The sequence below is a fragment of the Phacochoerus africanus genome, chromosome 1 (assembly GCF_016906955.1).
Source record: "Phacochoerus africanus isolate WHEZ1 chromosome 1, ROS_Pafr_v1, whole genome shotgun sequence".
Classification (NCBI taxonomy): Eukaryota; Metazoa; Chordata; class Mammalia; order Artiodactyla; family Suidae; genus Phacochoerus; species Phacochoerus africanus.
The window spans coordinates 197,647,528-197,666,540 of NC_062544.1; the positions used below are offsets into that span (position 1 = coordinate 197,647,528).

General features: G+C 36.5%; 2 protein-coding genes across 4 annotated transcripts in view; one reads left to right on the forward strand and one right to left on the reverse strand.

Moving 5' to 3' along the window:
• Nucleotides 1–1,708, forward strand: part of PIK3CA (phosphatidylinositol-4,5-bisphosphate 3-kinase catalytic subunit alpha) — a 93,664-nt gene extending 91,956 nt beyond the window's left edge. Inside the window, exons 20-21 of the mRNA XM_047786832.1 lie at nt 18–169; nt 935–1,708. Coding sequence (XP_047642788.1) covers nt 18–169; nt 935–1,205 — 423 coding nt within the window. The 3' untranslated portion in view covers nt 1,206–1,708. The remainder of the gene's footprint in view (nt 1–17; nt 170–934) is intronic.
• Nucleotides 1,709–4,505: 2,797 nt separating this feature from the next.
• Nucleotides 4,506–19,013, reverse strand: part of KCNMB3 (potassium calcium-activated channel subfamily M regulatory beta subunit 3) — a 92,969-nt gene continuing 78,461 nt past the window's right edge. The window contains exons 2-4 of one of the 3 annotated variants that reach the window (XM_047786894.1): nt 17,277–17,468; nt 12,613–12,810; nt 4,506–7,028 (exon numbers count right to left, since the gene is read on the reverse strand). In XM_047786894.1, the coding sequence (XP_047642850.1) occupies nt 6,959–7,028; nt 12,613–12,810; nt 17,277–17,468 (460 nt within the window). In that variant the 3' untranslated portion in view covers nt 4,506–6,958. Of the gene's footprint in view, nt 7,029–10,634; nt 11,125–12,611; nt 12,811–17,276; nt 17,469–19,013 lie in introns of those variants that run through there. The other 2 variants (XM_047786885.1, XM_047786875.1) reach the window with 2 other exon arrangements.

Genomic DNA, 19,013 nt, shown 5'->3' on the forward strand with positions numbered 1-19,013 from the left:
TTTCTTATTTTTGAAAGCTGTTTCATATAGATTTTGGACACTTTTTGGATCACAAGAAGAAAAAATTTGGTTATAAACGAGAGCGTGTGCCATTTGTTTTGACACAAGATTTCTTAATAGTGATTAGTAAAGGAGCCCAAGAATGCACAAAGACAAGAGAATTTGAGAGGTAAGTTTAAGAAATCAAAAGCACAAAATAAAAAATTCTTGCTGCTTTATCAAAGCAATTGATATTTTTCAAGCAATTTAAAATAATAGGTGTTTTATTAACATATCATAAACTGAGTATTTTAATGTGTTTATTTTTTGTGTAATGCTGTGAAGGAAATGGAAGGAAAAACCAATTCATTTATTGAGTTAGGTAAGGCCTAAAAAGGAAGTGAGCCTTAAACTTCATGGCACATTAAAAGTTTTTATTTACTGTTAGTTAAGTAATTGGACTCTACTGTCTCTTAATTGACAGATCATGTATAGTGCTTCAGACAACAATTTTTAATCATACAGTCTGAGGAATTCAGTCAACCATAATTACTGTGTTTATTCATAATTTTTCTTACCATCTTATGGTATATCATTAGTCGGTCTTAAAGTACTTTTAAAAACCTTTTATAAAATTCTGTTTTATCTATAACTCAGTCCTGGCCTAGATTACACCCTAAAAGCTTTAGTATGTACCAGTTTGTACATTTTTTTAAACTTATTGAACTCCTAATGCACTAGGCATTATTTTAGATGCTGGTGATAGAGAAATAGACAAAGTCCTTATGGACTCAACAGAGTTCTAGTGTTGAGAAGAGAGAATAGAAGGTGTTGGTAAGAGAGCAGGGAGAAGAATGCTCTAAGAAGGCCTCTCTAACTATGATATTTGAGCAGAGACATGAAGATGTTGATACGATTTATACCACACTGACCAAACTGTTCTTATTATTTGTAGGTTTCAGGAGATGTGTTACAAGGCTTATTTAGCTATTCGGCAGCATGCCAATCTCTTCATAAATCTTTTCTCAATGATGCTTGGCTCTGGAATGCCAGAACTACAATCTTTTGATGATATTGCATACATTCGAAAGACCCTAGCTTTAGATAAAACTGAGCAAGAGGCTTTGGAATATTTCATGAAACAAATGAATGATGCACATCATGGTGGCTGGACAACAAAAATGGATTGGATCTTCCACACAATTAAGCAGCATGCTTTGAACTGAGATGATAACTAAGAAACTGAAAGCTCAGAATCTGGATTCTATACTGCACTGTTAATAACTGTCAACAGGCAAAGACTGATTGCATAGGAATTGCACAATCCATGAACAGCATTAGAATTTACAGCAAGAACAGAAATAAAATACTATATAATTTAAATAATGTAAACGCAAACAGGGTTTGATAGCACTAAACTAGTTCATTTCAAAATTAAGCTTTAGAATAATGCGCAATTTCATGTTATGCCTTAAGTCCAAAAAGGTAAACTTTAAAGATTGTTTGTATCTTTTTTTAAAAAACAAAACAAAAAACTCCCAAAATATATAGAAATAATGGAGAAGGAAAATGAATGATGTTCTTTTTTTGTCTTGCAAATGTTCTGTTTTGAAATGTGGACACAACAAAGTCTCTTATTACATTAGGTCGAAGTAAACTGGAATTTGATGTTAAATTACATTAAGATTGGAAAATAATGAAAATTTCTTATCTTTCCATTGCTGTTCAATTTATAGTTTGAAGTGAGTTTTTTTTGACTCCTTGTTTGATGAAGAAAAATGCTTGGGGTATAAGGGACTCTTGAGATTTCACCAGAGATTTTTCCTTTTTAATAAATCAAACCTTTTGATGATTGGGGTCTTATCTGCAAAGTTTGGGAAGCAGTGACAAATGAGACCTGTTATAAGGTGGTGTTTTTGGGGGGGTTTTTTGGACAGTATTTACAAGAATCTGATTCTTATTTTCCAGGGAAATCCTGGACTCCCACAAAGTAAAATAATCATCATAGAGAAAGAATGAGCAGGAATAATTCTTGCTCCAGAATTGTACAGTATTCACCTTAGATTGATTTTTTTTCTCCTTTTGCAATTGAATTAAATACATTTTTCATGCATGTTTTCCAGAAAATAGAAGTGAGTATTAATGTTATTAAAAAGATTATTTTTTTTATTAAAGGCTATTTATATTATAGAAACTATCATTAATATATATTCTTTATTTACATGACCTGTCCCATTATCATGCATTGTTTTGCACCCCAAATTTTTTATTGTTTGTAGCAGCATGGTCAGCTTTTCTCTTGATCTGTGGGTGAGGCTCAGGCACTATCCCATTTATGCCAATGACTAGTGTATAACTACTTAAGGAAAAGAGATAAAAGTTCCTCCTTTTTCCTTCTATTTCCTTTTGTTTTCACTTGAATCCTCCATCCTCCATTCTCTTTTATAGTTGAGAATGCCTCAATCATATGAAATTAGTTACCAAAATTAACACATTTTAGACTATCTTCCTGATTGTTTAACCTCTCTACCGAGGTATGCTCATGAATAACACTTTATAACATGGGGGAATAAAAACCATGAACTTTTTACCTTTTTAGGCTATTTATTCAATATCTCAATAATAAAAGTAGGACCTTAAACCATTTTAAGATCATGTCCCATTTCCGAGTGGTCAGGGCTCACTCTCCGACTCTATTAAATTGTAATGTACAGGATACATTCTTAAACATTTTGAAAGACATTAACCCAAGATGTAGGGGCTACAGCTAGTTAACCCTCTACAATCTGATAGTTTACTCAGTATTTGAAATGAATGATTAATGCCCTAGGAAATAGCTTTAGCAAATATGCAGGTGCCACACCAGAAAAAGTGCAATAATTTACTGACAGTTTTCTAGATTAGGCATATTATTGGAACAACTTTATGAAGAGTGCATACTGTATACAGCATCACCTTAAAAATATTCATTTATGAAATCAGTTACATATAGTAGAAGTCTTGAATAGTGAACAGGGACTCTAATACAAATACTCTTAATATTTGGCTATTTTAGAACCCTTAAAGGGCATAATTTTTGGAGATTTAGGTACCTCACTAAAGCATGTACATAATATTGCCAACAAGAAAGATAAATATGAAGATTAGGGGAACTTATTTCTCTAAACTGTCTTGGACTAGTTAAGAATTTAAACTCTGTTTTAAGCGGGAGAGCAGATAGGGGTTTGTTTTTTTCGCAGATTTAGAAGATTTCATAACTTACAAAACTTCATGATTAATACTTTGTGTCTTTTAGACTTATCAGTTAATACATACTAATATCACAGTATTTCTTTGTCAGGGATTAATTACAGGAAAACTCAGTGAAATGGTACAAATCTGAAACTTTGATGGTGGAAAGTGAAGTTTTAACAGAGAACCGTGTTTTACCGAGTGCCAAAAAAGCTTTGAGCTTCCTTGCACAAAATCTATACAATTTTTGCATTTTTCACACCAGGTCCAGATAGTCCCCTGCCCCTGGTATCTCTCCACCATTAAAACACAAGCCACATAACTTACTTTTTCATTTACTTTTATTTTCAAGAGTTAATACAATCAAATTAATTCCATTTGAAGAAATGTAGACAAATTCTATAACGAATATAGGTTGAGTGATCAAGCTAAATGCAAAGTACATTTCAAACAAATCCAAACAGAGTTTATGCAGACAACATTAAAAATAAGAAAAAGGGGACAGGGAGTACTCAGCAGGCAAAGTACCAAAAATTGATTTAAATGCTACATGGGGTGATTAGGATAGGCTTTAAGTCATAGCTGTTTGCAGGTACTTTAGTATCAGAGATCCATTCTGATTGGTCATTTTCTGTGGCTGACCATTCTTGTCATTAAATGTGGTATAACTGATTATTAGCTCAACAGTTTTATTTGGTTACTTAAGCAATATTTCCTTCAATGACTATTTTGGAGAAAAGAAAAGTAGGTTTAAAGAAAATGAAACCTAAATGAAACATTTTCTAGCAAAAAATCTACTGTTTGAAAATCATGCTCTACCTTTTTATCATATTCTCAGCTATATAAAATCATTTATTTTGAAGATTTTTAGCCTGATGTTAATTTGAAATCTGTTAATCATATTGTGGAATTTGTGTTTTTAAAAAAGATGTTTCTAATTGGGTTTTTTAAAGAAGAATGGAATTTGGTCGCTATTTTACCATAGAACCTAAAGCTTTTTGTGGTTCCTGGTGTCCTCTGTAAAACTTAGTGTCAAAGTGATCAACTTTGAGGTTTTTTTTCCCTTCTAATCTGCTTTATATTACATGCCCTTTAGGAAATGGGAACCTGGTGAATATACAATGAATTGTATAATATTTTAATGTGTAACTTTTTCAACTGTGAAACTATGACTATTGGTTTTTTGAAGAAAACAGCTGCTGATAAAGTATTTTGTGTAAAGTGTAGTTCTTATTAATCAGGAAAATAATCAATGACTCAATTAGAATGTATATACCCTCTTGAATTTTATTTTAAATAGATTGGTGATTTTTCACATAGGTAAAACACAGTCCATCTGTATTTTTTCCATCAAAAATTGAGTGATTTGGCATTTATAAAAAAAACTAGGAGCAGGCTATTTATTTTAAAGGTATCATGGAAATTTCACAGTACATAAACTTGGATTTGTCTCTTAATGATTTGTAAATCAGTTTAATACATATCCTGACCAATAGTCCCTGCTTGCCAACTCTTTGAAGAAATTTAATTTTCAGCATTATTTTAAAGCCAGCAAATTAACCTCTGACTGTTGTAAGTTCCTTTTGTTTTTATGTCTGTACAAACTGCAGACCTGGGCTGGACCCACACACTCAGAATCCACCTTAATAATTGATTTTGATGTCCAAGACATCACTAAAATAGTTCAGACTAAAAACCCTATGTGGCATTAATGGATTGTGGTGCTTCTACTATTTAAAAACAACTTTCATACTTCAGATGTTTCTCAGGAGAGGGGAATGTGGAGGGGAGGAGGCAGAATAGGGAGGAGTTGTTTGGATGAATTACATGCTTCATATCCATCCTGCTCAGATCAGACACTAAGAGAAGGCTGAAAGTTGTGAGTGTATTGTGCATAACATGAGGGAATTAACTCTTCATCAAGGATGGGATTGTGAGTCTGAACTATATGACTCAGCATTGATAGCATCCTCAGATAATAATTCTTGATGATAGGGAATAATACAGCTGGGCTGTTTTTTAAACTATAAAGACAAACCATTTTTATTTTTTAATTATTACATTAAAAACTGTAAATGTATCTTATGTGCCATGGCCTGAGAAGCCTTTTTTCTTTTTTTCCTAAAAGTTATTTTCACTTTCTGAAAAGAGTATAGGGTTCAGCTCAAGATAACAATGGTTCTGATAAAATTGGATTGGTAACTCTACCTCAGAAGGTTAATAAGAAAAAAAATAAATAGATGAGTCACAGTTCAACACTTCCAGCTCTGATTTACAGAAATTTGCAGAGCACTGTATTTTAGATTTATAAAGTCAGAATTGGCATGCCTTATTTTTAATGGCATTGGAGACATTAAGAAAAAAAGTTGGGTTAAAATTTAATCATTGCTTCAGCCATTTGGAAAAGGCAATAGTGCCAGGAGGTTGATGGTACTAGGTTCTTGAATTCAGCATTTGAAATTCATTTTGTTTTCTTTATTATGAGTGAAATTGATGTGTGTATATTTGCAGACATTTCTATTTGTATACAAAGTGCTTGCTAGCCCTAGTCAAGAGGCATCATTTATAAAAGGTATAAACATCAAGGTTCTAAAATTCAGAAGAGTTTAGAATTGATTAGGAGTTTCCCAAGTTGGGATGTTTTTATACAAGCTTATTTTGTTTAAGTACTCCACTTGAGTAAGGTTTTGCACTTTTTATCAATGCAGCACCATTCCTTTTGCTTGTTTTAGATATGTTCATATTTTAGCCTGCTAGTTAGCATAAAGTGACAGTTATGAGCCATAAGAAAATCTTTATAACTTAATTTTACACAACTGCATTTAACAGTTTAGCTGGGAAGAAAAAAGTAAAATCAGTCCACTGTACATATTTATGTAGTTGGGTAGCTGATTTTCACTACCAACAGTAGTCTCCAGTCCTCGTGTTGGTAAGTATGGGAAGGGTTTTTAATGCATTTTGTAAGCCAGTTGAGTTTATGAACCTATCTGAAACAATTTAGTCTCTCACGATAATAATTTTGTGGTTATGCTAAGAGCTGTGTATATATTTTCAGGTGATTCTTACTTTTATTAATCCTTCTAGGTTAGTGAGGAGGCAGAAAATTTTCATTGTTTTACTTTTTTCTCAGAATATTTTTAATAAGACTCAACTCCTTAATTCTAGTATAAATGTCCAAATGTGGTAATTATCTATTGATTTCATAAGTAAAAACCCCTTATCAGATTTATGTTCGTAAGAGTGATTGGAGACCTTGGCCTTTATCTGATTTCTAGAAATGTTGTTTGCTATGGAAACAAAATTTCAAGTGCAAGTAATAGCTTCAGTGTGATCCAGTCCTCAGACTTTGAGTTGAATAAAATCTAAAAGAATGTATCCTTTTGGAACTTAACACTTTAACATCTTGGGGAATGTGGTACTACCAAAATTAGAGGACTGACACATCAAATGTTGTTGTCTCTGGAAGGTTCGAAAAGGAGCTCCCATCACATGTTTTAGCCCCATTTATTGTAGCAAATCTATTTCTCTATATTTTGTCATTCAATGAATTGGAGTCCTGTAGTATATTGCATTAGTTAGGAGGAAAATGTTTTTAAATGTTCTTTTGATGATGGCCCCAAAAGTATTTGACACAGCAAGATGCATGTGTTCCTGTACTGAGAATATAGAATAATATACAGTGTCACTAAATTTAAGACCTCTTCCCAGTCTTGCTGCTCCTGGCAAGAAGTTTGGCCTGTGACTGCACTTAATGTTTGTGCTCATCAGAAACTGTCAATGTCTGCTTTTCTTTAACTTTGCAGTCTGTAACATCACGCGGTTTATTAAAAAAAGAAAAAAGAAAAAAAGAAAATTACTTTGACTTGTGTCCAAACAATCCTTAGTGTACGATCTATTTTAAGCAAGAAACTGTGATAATTGTTTTGCCATTTCTTTTGAGTACTTAAAAGCAAATCAGTGTTGCTAATAATCAAAATTTAGCTGGAGTTCTTATCTATAATGACTTGATTGAAAATCTAAACTTATTATGCCTTAAAAGCCAATTTTTCTGTCCCGTTATTAAGTGTGAAGAATTTATACACTTGTATTTTAAGCAGAAATATATGTATACACATAACATGTATGAATGTGTCTGTATGTGTGTAAGGACTTTTTCCCAAGTCAGTTGATGACCAGAACCTAAAAATGAAATTAGGCTGGAAGCAAACTGACTTTGCTTTCAGTAATCATAAACCTTGGTTTTTCTTGGACCAGTAATGCACATGGGCATTGACTCTTAGTACTTCTAAGCAAATACTTGCTAAAATTTTGTTTCTTTGCCGAATGGTTTGGATGACTTTGAGTTCACATGGTTCTAAATTGACTTTGTTCTCCAAGCATAATGTCTCTTTCATGAGATGAACCAAGTAGCCACTATATGAATGGAAAACTGTAGTATTTGAAACACTTGAGCTATCACATCTTCATCATACACTTCAAGTTTCAAATTAATTGTTTTGAATTTATTAGAAAAAAATTCCAAGAACTGTATATGGTTAGATGGGTGTCAAACTTACTAAGAAATGGAATAGAGTTGTACCCTTAATTTAAGAAATCTAGAGAATTCTCCATTTGCAGAATGATTTAAAATGTGTATGCATACAAATATTTTATTACGGGGAGGTATGTGGCATACAAAATAATTTACAACCTTTTAATTAAACTGCATGTTCTGAACTTCACATGCATATGATATTCAGCCAAGAGAAGGTGGGAAGGAATCACCTCCTGCAGCTTTCTGCCCCAGCCCCTATACCAGCTGTCCAGCAAAAGGTACCAAGACTGATTGTATTTTATTTTTTAATAATATATTTTATAGACTTAAGGTTTACAATATGATGATTTGATATACATAATGAAATGGTTGCTATAGTCAAACTATCATCATCTCCTCACATAGTTACTGTGTGTGTGAGATGAGAGCACTTAAAATCTGTTCTCTTAGCAACTCTCCAATATTCAGTAAAGAATTAAGTGCAGTCATGCTTTACATTAGCTCTCTAGACTTACCACAAGTTTGTACCCTTTAACCCACATTTCCCCTACCCTCCTGCCCCTGGCAACCAGCATTCTGCTCTCTGCTTTCTATATATTTGACTTTTTTATATTCCACGTGAATGAAATGCATTTTTTTTCCTTTCTGTGTCCGGATTATTTAGCACAATGCCCTCCAGGTTCATCCATGTTGTTTCAAATGGCAAGATCTTTTTTTTTTTTTTTTTGAAGGCTGAAAATATTCCATTGTATGTATGTGTGCACACATTTTATATACATATCACAGTTTGTTTACTCTTCTGTCAGTGGACACTTAGGTTGTTTTCATGTCTTGACTGTTGTGAATTGTGCTGTAATGAACATGAGAGTCCAGATATTTATTGGAGGTACTGATTCATTTCCTTTGGGTATATATCCAGAAGAGAAATAAGGCTGACTGAAAATGGAAACCTAGCAAGAGTTTCTTTTATCTACTAACATTTTAAAGCACCTCTACTAGGTAACAGAAACTAAGCTATGTATTTCACATACTCTGCCTTGTTTCTTCCCTAAAAATTATCCCATGTAGAGTTCCTGTCATAGCTTAGCGATTAATGAACCCGACTAGTGTCCATGAGGACATGGGTTCGATCCCTGGCCTCGCTCAGTGGGTTAAGGATCTGGCGTTACCGTGAGCTGTGGTGTAGGTCGCAGACAGGGCTCAGATCTGGCATTGCTGTGACTGGTGTAGGCTGACAGCCACAGCTCCCATTCAACCCCTAGCCTGGGAACTTCCTTCTACATGCATTGGGTGTGGCCCTAAAAAGACATAAAAAAGAAAAAAAAAAAGAGTTGTAATTATGGCCTACAGATTTTTAAAAAATCCTACTCTGCGACACATGTTTTCTCCACTATTCCACACTAGAAAGGGGAGAAAACACCAAAATTGCTCACTACTGGTCAAGTCAATGTTGTTCTATTTAATCATCTGGTTTATTTAATAATGTGTCACAATTATTTGCTAAAAGCCATTAAAATTGGCTTAGAATCAAAGCTTCTGTTTTGATTACCTTTGCTTCAAAAGTCTTTCTATTGTCTATGATATAAGTTTTTTTTAGTAAAATTATAAAGACTTTGGTTTTCTGAACAAACTCTGTTTTCAACTTATATATTCAGCTTAACATGGGAAGCACCAGCACTAGCGTCTGGTGACATTATTTAAAAACCATGGTTGATTCATTAATTAAAGTATGGACAATTGTTGACTATACATGTGGGATTTTTCTATGATGCATATCATCTGAGATGAACATTAAATTCCATCTAGTACAGGAGTTTTCATCGGGGCTCAGTGGAAACAAATCTGACTAGTATCCATGAGGATGCAGGTTCGATTCCTGGCCTTGCTCAGTGGGTTAAAGATCTGGCATTGCCATGAGCTGTGGTGTAGGTTGCAGATGCGGCTCAGATCCTGTATTGCTGTGGCTGTGGTGTCACTGCACCTGCAGCTCTCCTTTGACCCCCAGCCTGGAAACCTCCAGACAACAACAAAAAATTCCAGCCAGTACAGCTTCCCCATACTATATAACACACTTCTAGCCATCTCTCCCACTCTCTCCAGAATGTACACAAAGAACAAAATGAGCTTATGGAAAGCAAATTAACTAGAAAAAAAAATGTTGCCAAAAGAAAAATTACATGGTACATGTCAAGGTTAAGTACAAATAACTCTAAGCTTAGTGAATTTCCTAGGCAGTGGCTTTCCTCCTTTCCCACGGATGGTGAGGTTAAAATGGTAGGTCCACATTTTCTGAAATGACTAGATTATTATCTTCTTATAGTGAATGAACTATACTTCACTTTTTTTGAGAAATATTTTAATGGGAACTAAGTTGCACAGACCTAGACTGGCTGTTCAGTGCTCAGTAAGTTAGAAACTCTCAGCATTTATTTCTACAGTGACAAGTTCGAGATAGAGCTGATATTAGATGAAGCACAATAACCATGAGTTCATTTTGCCATATGGAAACAAAAAGTATTTCCTTAGCTTGTGTGGAGAGACTTGGAGTGAAAAAAGATGATGAATGTGTATGTACTTAACGGAATAAATAGAATACATAATGAGGCTTTTTTAAAACGTTCTTTCCCACATGAAACATCATACTTTCCCTCTTCATGGTTAGCATGCATGCAGGCATGATTAGGTCCTCAAAAGCAGAAATTGCAGGAATCTAAAAGCCAGGACTGACTGACTTTCTTTCCTTCTTTCTTTATGTCTTTTTGGGGCCGCACTCATGGCATATGGAGGTTCCTAGGCTAGGGGTCGAATTGGACCCCTATACCACAGCCACAGCAAACGCAGGATCCAAGCCACGTCTGCGACCTACACCATAGCTCATGGCAACGCATCAAGTGAGGCCAGGGATCGAACCTGCAACCTCACAGTTCTTAGTCAGATTCTTTTCCACTGTGCCACAACAGGAACTCCTGAAAGCCAGGACTTTAACTGGGCCACCATCATAAGATTTCTTGACTCCTCCCTTTGCTCCTCCCCACACTCCACAGTTTGAATTGATTCCGTGCCATGTAAGGTACTTTGCCACTTACCTCATCTCTGAGTGCAGTTCTGTATTTTTCACACAATAGAAACAGGTACTGTGTTAATCTCACCATGCCAACAATCAGAGCACCACCTAGCATAGTCATGGAAGGCCAAAACAGACAGTGGAAGATAACCATCTGGTCATACTTTTTTATGAGAATAACATCTTCGGATTGGTTATCTGGACTATAGAAGCAAGAAAAGGCAGTTCTGTTTTTGTGATCAAAGAATTCCTTTATGTTCAGAGCACTGTTAAGCAAATCATTTCCATCCCGGAGGCACTTGGGTGTGTAAAAGCACTAGGAACACAGAGGAGAAACAAAAGATGAGGGCAATGTCTCTAAAACCAAGCACTTAAAAGTTGTAGTTCTGAAATCACTTTGGACTTAAAACTATTAGGAGTTTTAATCTCAGAAGGTGAAGAAACCTATTACATAGCTCATGGGGAAGGGTTGCCAGGAGGGCAAATAGTGAAACAGCCATTTGTGAGCACTGAACAGGGATGTGGGGAGGAATTCTTAGAATAAAGTTACTGAGGTTTATTGCCTGGTCCATTAAGCACTCAAGGCACTGGGCCAATGTTTGGGATCTTAAATTTTTTTTGTTGTTGTTGTCTTTTCTAGGGCTGCTCCCGCGGCATATGGAGGTTCCCAGGCTAGGGGTCCAATCGGAACTGTAGCTGCCGGCCTATGCCAGAGCCACAGCAATGCAGGATCCAAGCCACGTCGTCAACCTACACCACAGCTCACGGCAACACTGGATCCTTAACCCACTGAGCACGGCCAGGAATCGAACCTGCAACCTCATGGTTCCTAGTCAGATTCGTTAACCACTGTGCCACGACGGGAACTCCCAGATCATAAAAATTATTTAAAAAAAAAAATGGGGGGCTGTTCCCATTTCATGTGGAAGTTCCAAGGCCAGGGATGGAACCCACGCCACAGCAGTGAAAATGCTGGATTCTTAACCCACTAGGCCAACAGGGAACTCCCAGACCTTAAAAATTATTTCATCCAAAATAGAAAACTGAAATCATCAGGTTGAAATTCATGCTTAAGTAAACACAATGAAATATATAACATGTTAACTAATCTCATATAATACAACTTTTATAGCTAGGTGAAAATACACACTGTAAATCGTATGAACCAGCTGAGTATCTTTTAAAGGATCATCTTTAAATTTCTTTGATAATAAAAATTACTTGTTTGACTTAAGGCAAACTGTGAGTGCACTCTAACATTTTTGATGTAATGAGGAATGGAACCTCCAAAAAGTAAGACTGCCACTCTTAATTCTGTTCGTAGCCCATCCTTTAAATTCCAGGTGCCAATTTGACCTCTCTTTTCTATATACTCTATTTTTCCTCCAAGAATGCTTTCAGGTTCATTTATCCTGATTTGACTGCTATCAAAACAGATTTACGTAGAGATAGCCCTGGGTACTGCACCCTGCCAGGGAGAGTCTGGCATGGAAAGGTTACTGTAATTAGAATTCTTTTAGGGAGTTTCCATTGTGGCTCAGCAGTAAAGGACCTGACTAGTATCCATGAGGAGACAGGTTTGATCCCTGGCCTCGCTGAGGGGTTAAGGATCTGGCATTGCCATGAGCTGTGGTGTAGGTCACATACACAGCTGGATCCTAAGTTGCTGTGGCTGTAGTGTAGGCCTGCAGCTGCAGTTCCAATTCAACCCCTAGCCTGGGAACTTCCATGTGCCACAGGTATGGCCCTAAAAAACAAAATTAAAAAAAAAAAAAAAGAATTTTTTTATTTCATGAACATTACCTTGGAATTTATCTGGACAGCCTCTTCATTATAATGTAGGAGAGCTTTCTGACCTGAATGGGTGAGGTTCACAAACACCTGCAGGCATGGGTACTTGCCCTGACCTTGGCAGTCCACCCCACAGGTGAAAGCACAGTCCATCCAGTCGTCCATGATGTGTGTGTGGATGATGGTGCAGTTTGATTCTTCTCTCTGAGTGCTTCAATTTGGAAAAAAAATAAAAAATGCTTTTCACCCCTAGAAAAGCCAGTTCTATATTTCTAATGTGGAAACCCAAGGCCTCGGTCTATTTCAAAGCAATGCAGGACCATTACACAACGCATTTAATGACTAGGGAGCACGGAGGATCTTGTAACAGAAGATAAAGAGCAGCAAAGTGCCAAGTTCCATCTTAATTAGGACCCTCCTGGCATACGTCTCACTATAGATTAATGGTTTTTGAATTTCAGAATCACCTGAATGGGTTCGTTTGAATGAAGAATTTATTAAAATGTGGGCTCTATGACTCCAGTCCCAGGGATTCAGGGTCAGTTGATGCAAGTTGAGGCCCAGGAATCTGTATATTTAACAGTATTTAAGTACAGGTTTTTGGAGAACCATACTTTGAGCAATATTATCCTAAGCACTGTAACCACAAAGATTCACACTCAGAAACCTTATCGTCTGTCCCACCTCAGTCATCTCAAGATGCTCGCATGGGCTTCTGCTGATGAAAATGTACCTTTGGCAGGAGTCCAACCATAGGACTCTTAGTCACCATAGCCTCCAAAAGTTGTGGTAACAAGTACAATTCCATCTACCTACTCTACTTCCAAAGAGGCAAATGCAAATCATATGAGGAATCTCTCATTAGAAAACTTACCATGTTTACACTGTTAGTAAAATCATTAAGGTCAGGAGCTACATCCTATTCACCTTCATGTTCCTCAAAGCATAAAGCACAATGCCTCTCACATAGTAGGGGCTCAGTAAGTGATGTAATGAATTAAATTTGACTTGGAAAACGCTCTTTAAGAATTTGCACGTGCACTACATACACAGAAGGTGCAATGAAAAAGGGTGGCAGACTTCCTGCTCATGAAGACTTTGTGGTGGTATTGAAGAGAAAGGACATGTGAGTATAAAAATAATTAGAGAACAAGTGATAAAATAAACGAGGGTGAGAGAAGATGCTTTGATTGAAAGTACAGACCCAGCTCCTCATGTGTCCTCACACTCACATCTAGGTGAACCCCTGTGATTATTTCCTGGTGCCTTAAACACAAGAAGTTAGGTTAGCAAATTTTTTTTTTTTTACTTTAAAAAAATTTTATTGAAGTATAGTTGATTTACAACATTGTGTTAATTTCTGCTGTACAAAAAAGTGATTGAGATAAACACACACACACACACATACATATATGAAAAACACGAAAAAGAAAATATCTTTTTTTTTCCATTTTTTTCCTTTACGGTTTATCACAGGATATTGAAAATAGTTCCCTGTGCTATACAGTAGGACCTTGTTGTTTATCCATCCTATATATAATAATTTAGATTAGCAAATTCTAAAGTCAGAATGTTTGAAAAGTATTAGCTAGGTTCAGACTGAACTCTCATTAAGATCTTGGACCATATGTTATATTTCTCTTTATTAATATAAAAAACCTGAGATACACAGTGCAGTTTAATGTGATCTCAAGGCCCAGGGCATTAAAAAAAAAAAAAAATCACTAGATATGGCCTTCAAAGAATAAAATGTTGGGCAAATAAAAATACAGAAAATAAGGCTGTTTCACAAGTTTAGCACTGGCCTTTTTCACAAAATTAATTTCACTACTTGTTTAGACCAGGCATCTTAAAATATGTAGAGCTGTCTGCTTTTGTGTGTGAGAATTTAAGCTTTCTGGGTTTTTTTTGGGGGGGGGGGCTTTTTTTTTTTTCAGGGCCACACCTGCGGCATATGGAGGTTCCCAGGCTAGGGGTCCAGTTGGAGCTGTAGCCACTGGCCTACAGCCACAGCCACAGCAACCCAAGATCTGAGCCACATCTTCGACCTCCACAATAGCTCACAGCAATGCCGGATCCTTAACCCACTGAGCGAGAACAGTGATCGAACCTGCAACCTCATGGTTCCTAGTCAGATTCATTTCCACTGAGCCATGACGGGAACTCCAGAATTTAAGCTTTCTAAATCCTAACCAAGTGCTAAACTGAATTTGATTTGAACCTTTCTTAAAGATGTCAAGCAGCTTCAATATAGAGAGAGGGATATTCTTTTCTGTGCACAAAGGCCAAACAGAGGTTTTCAGGTAGAACCGAGAATGTATTTAGGGCTGAAAAAGCACGTTCTTTCAATAGCATCGTGTGTCTATCTGCTTACAAATAAGCAAAATCCATCATTTGACTGAGAAATGAGGGTGTAAGGGAGTGGGGATGGGTAGGAGTTACCCAAGCCTCTCAATTATCATCTTGGTGTCCACTGAATTAAAAAAAAAAAAAAAGCAAGCTGGTTGATTAGGAGCACAACAGTTTCTCCTGGTGCTAATATAGGAGAGAAAATTCCACTGGGATCCTTCTAATAGTGGCACTGTGTGCTATAGTGGAGAATGACCTCCATATTATAGCTCTAACAAGAGTAACCCAGAAATAGTGGGGATAAAGAAGAAAATCAGGCCCCACAATTCCTTTTCTATGACCCTCTTTTTCACTGAGCTCCTATGCCTCCCTATTCCCATATTCTCTGGGTCTTCTGTTGTTCTTTGTCTAGCCCCTTGGTTTCCCCTTACCCACTGCCACGCTTGTCCAAAGTACCCCAGGTTGTGTGAGCCAGTCTCCAAAATTAAACCTCTCTGCTATAGCCCTGATCAAGAGTCCCAGCCCCCTCACTGTATCAGACTCCATTTAAGTATTAGGAGGCAAGGAGTCTTATGTCAGAATGAACAGGTAAAGGAGTTCCTGTTGTGGCACAGTGAGTTACGAATGTGGTTGCAGTGGCTCAGCTCACCGCAGAGGCGCAGTTTCGATCCTCAGCCCAGTGCAGTGGGCTACAGGATTTGGTGTTGCTACAGTTGCATCAGAGGTTGCAGCTGCAGCTCAGATTCAGTTCTGTCCCAGGGAACTTCTGTATGCTATGGGTGTGGCCATTAAAAAAAAAAAAAAGAACAAATGCTTTACTGGTTACCTAACCTTGAGCATGTTACTGGCCTTTCTAAGCCTCATCTTTTTCATTCATAAAGTGAAAATTAAAACAATGCTTCCATCATGGGTTTCCTCTAGGTTTAAATAGGATAAAATACAGTGTATATTTCATAAATGGTAACTTATTATATATATTTAATAAGGAAAGTGCTTAAAAGAAAGAAAACTAATATTTATTGAGTGACTACCATGAGCCAGATAGATGCTATCAAGCAAAAAATTTAGAGTTCCCATTGTGGCTTGGCTTAGCAGTAACGAACACACCTAGTATCCGTGAGGATGCGGGTTTGATCACTAGTCTCACTCAGTAGGTTAAGGATCTGGCGTTGCCATGAACTGTGGTGTAGGTCACAGATGCGGCTCAGATCCAGCATTGCTGTGGCTGTGGTGTAGGCCAGCAGCTGCAGCTCTGATTCTACCCCTAGCCTGGGAACTTCCTGTGCAGCTCCCCCCTCCAAAACAACAACAACAAACAAAACAAAACAAAACAAAAAACCAAAAACTTAGAATCAAAAATTGTCATTGTGGGAACCAAACTCAATATTCTATAATAACCTATATGAGAAAAGAGTCTGGAAAAAAAAAAATACACCCTCCCCCACACACACAGCTGAATCACTTTGCTGTACACCTGAAGTTAACAAAAACATTGTAAATCAATGGTACTTAAATTTTTTAAAAAATTAAATGAGTTTAAAATATTTTAAACATCATTTTTACTATTTGCAAAGAATTTTCCTATCAACTATATATCAATAAAACTTAAAAAAGAATTTTACTATACATTTCCTTACACATTCCCGATAACCCACAGTGAGAGTTTTTAAAGTTCCAATTTTAAAAAAAAATGGGTTTTTTTTGTTTTGTTTTGCTTTTTGCTTTTTAGGGTCACACCTGCAGCATATGGAAGTTCCCAGGTAGGGGTCAAATCAGAGCTGCTGCCACTGGCCTACACCACAGCAACAGGAACACAGGATCCAAGCCACATCTGTGACCTACACCACAGCTCACAGCAAGGCCACATCCTTAACGGACTGAGCGAGGCAAGGAATCGAACCTGCATCCTCATGGATATTAGTCGGATTCATTTCACTGAGTCACGACAGGAACTCCTCAATTAAAATTTTTAAAGTTCACAAAGCAAAAACAAAAGCAGAAATTTTTGTTGTGCTCATGTAGAGGTTTAAACTAACCCTTCCTGGGGATATCTGCACATTAAAGAAAGAATTTATTACACCTGGATCCATTGTTGAAGGAATCTTTGAGACTGGAAGAGTGAGTGGAAAAGGAGTATCTTTCACTTTCTTACCACCTTTCCCTCAATAGTCAGCTGCCTGCTAGCACTGAGAGAGGACCAGAGAGTCCATCTTCCCTGTCCTAGACAATAGTCAAGAGGTCTGGAAAAACCAAGGCCCGCCGCCCCTCCCTTCCTCTATGACTGTGTCTGATTTGAATGGAAATTCTGGGTCTCCTTCTGTTTCTTACCTGAGCATAAAGGGCTTTAGCATGGTGATTCCAAGCAAGAAGAACATTAGGACAGAGAAGCCCATCATTGCAAACCCTAACAGCATGGCTCGGTCCTCTCCAGCACTGGATGGCAGCTTCTGATGCATATCTGGTGGGTCTCCATCACTGTGATCTATGTTTCTCTTCCCACCTGAGGTAGAAAAGGCTGTCCTTTGGGGGAAGTGGGAAGCAGACATTTCAATAAGCTCAGAAAGAAGTGGAACCAGCTGTGATCATTTTGTAATTTACAGAAGTTTTTACCCCTGGAACTAGCATAGTGTTGTAGGTCAATTACACCTCAATTTTAAAAATTAAACAAATAAATTATATATTTCTTTTTTTAAAAAATCTAACTTTAAATTCTAATATTTCTAGAAGAAACATAAAAGTAATCCTTTATGATTTTGGTTTAGGCAAATACTTCCTAGATACAACACCACAAGCACAATCTGACAGACAACAAATAGATAAACTGGACTTCACCAAAATCACAAATGTCTGTTCTTCAAAAGACTGTGTTAAAAGAATGAAAAGCAAGCCCAGACTATAAGAAAATATTGGCAAGTTATTTATCTGATAAAAGACTTGAATTCACAACACATAAAGAACTCTCAAATGCAATAATGCCACACAACCCAGTTCAAATAATAAAGATATATAAATACCAAAACCAGACAAAGATACTACCAAAAAAGAAAACTATAGGCCAACATCTTTGATGAATATAGTCGCTAAAATTCTCAACAAAATTTTAGCCAACAGAATCCAACAACATATAAAAAAGATCATACACCATGACCAAGTGGGATTCATCCCAGGTTCACAAAGATGGTTCAGCATATGCAAATCAATCAACTGCATACACCACATTAACAAAAGTCAAAAACCACATGATCATCTCAATAGATGCAGAAAAAGCATTTGACAAAGTCCAACCTCCATTCATGATAAAAACTCTTAGCAAAGTGGGAATAGAGGTAACATTCCTTAACATAATAAAAGCCATTTACAGCAAACCCACAGCAAATGCCATACTCAATGGAGAAAAGCTGAAAGCATTCCCACTAAAATCTGGAACAAGACAAGGATGCCCACTCTCACCACTTTTATTCAACATAGTATTGGAAGTACTAGCCACAGCAATCAGACAAACAAAAGAAATAAAAGGTATCCAAATTGGAAGAGAAGAGGTAAAACTGTTATTCTATGCAGATGACATCTTACTATATATAGAAAACCCTAAGGACTCAACCCAAAAACTACTTGAACTGATAAACAAATTCAGCAAGTAGCAGGACATGAGATTAATATTCAGAAATCAGTCACATTTCTGTATACTAACAATATTAGAAAAGGAATACAAAAATACCTTTTAAAATTGCACCCCAAAAAATCAAATACCTGGGAATAAAGGTATTTATTTTACCAAGGAGATAAAAGACTTATATACTGAGAACTATAAAACTTTAATCAAAGAAATTAAAGATAATTCAAAGAAATGGAAAGATATTCCATGTTCCTGGTTTGGAAAAATTAATATTGTAAAAATGCCATACTACCCAAAGCAATCTACAGATTCAAGGCAGTCCCTATCAAATTACCCACGACATTTTTCACAGAACTAAAACAAACAATCCAAAAATTTATATGGGACCACAAAAGACCCGGAACTGCCAAAGCAATTCTGAGGAACAAAAACCAAGCAGGAAGCGTAAC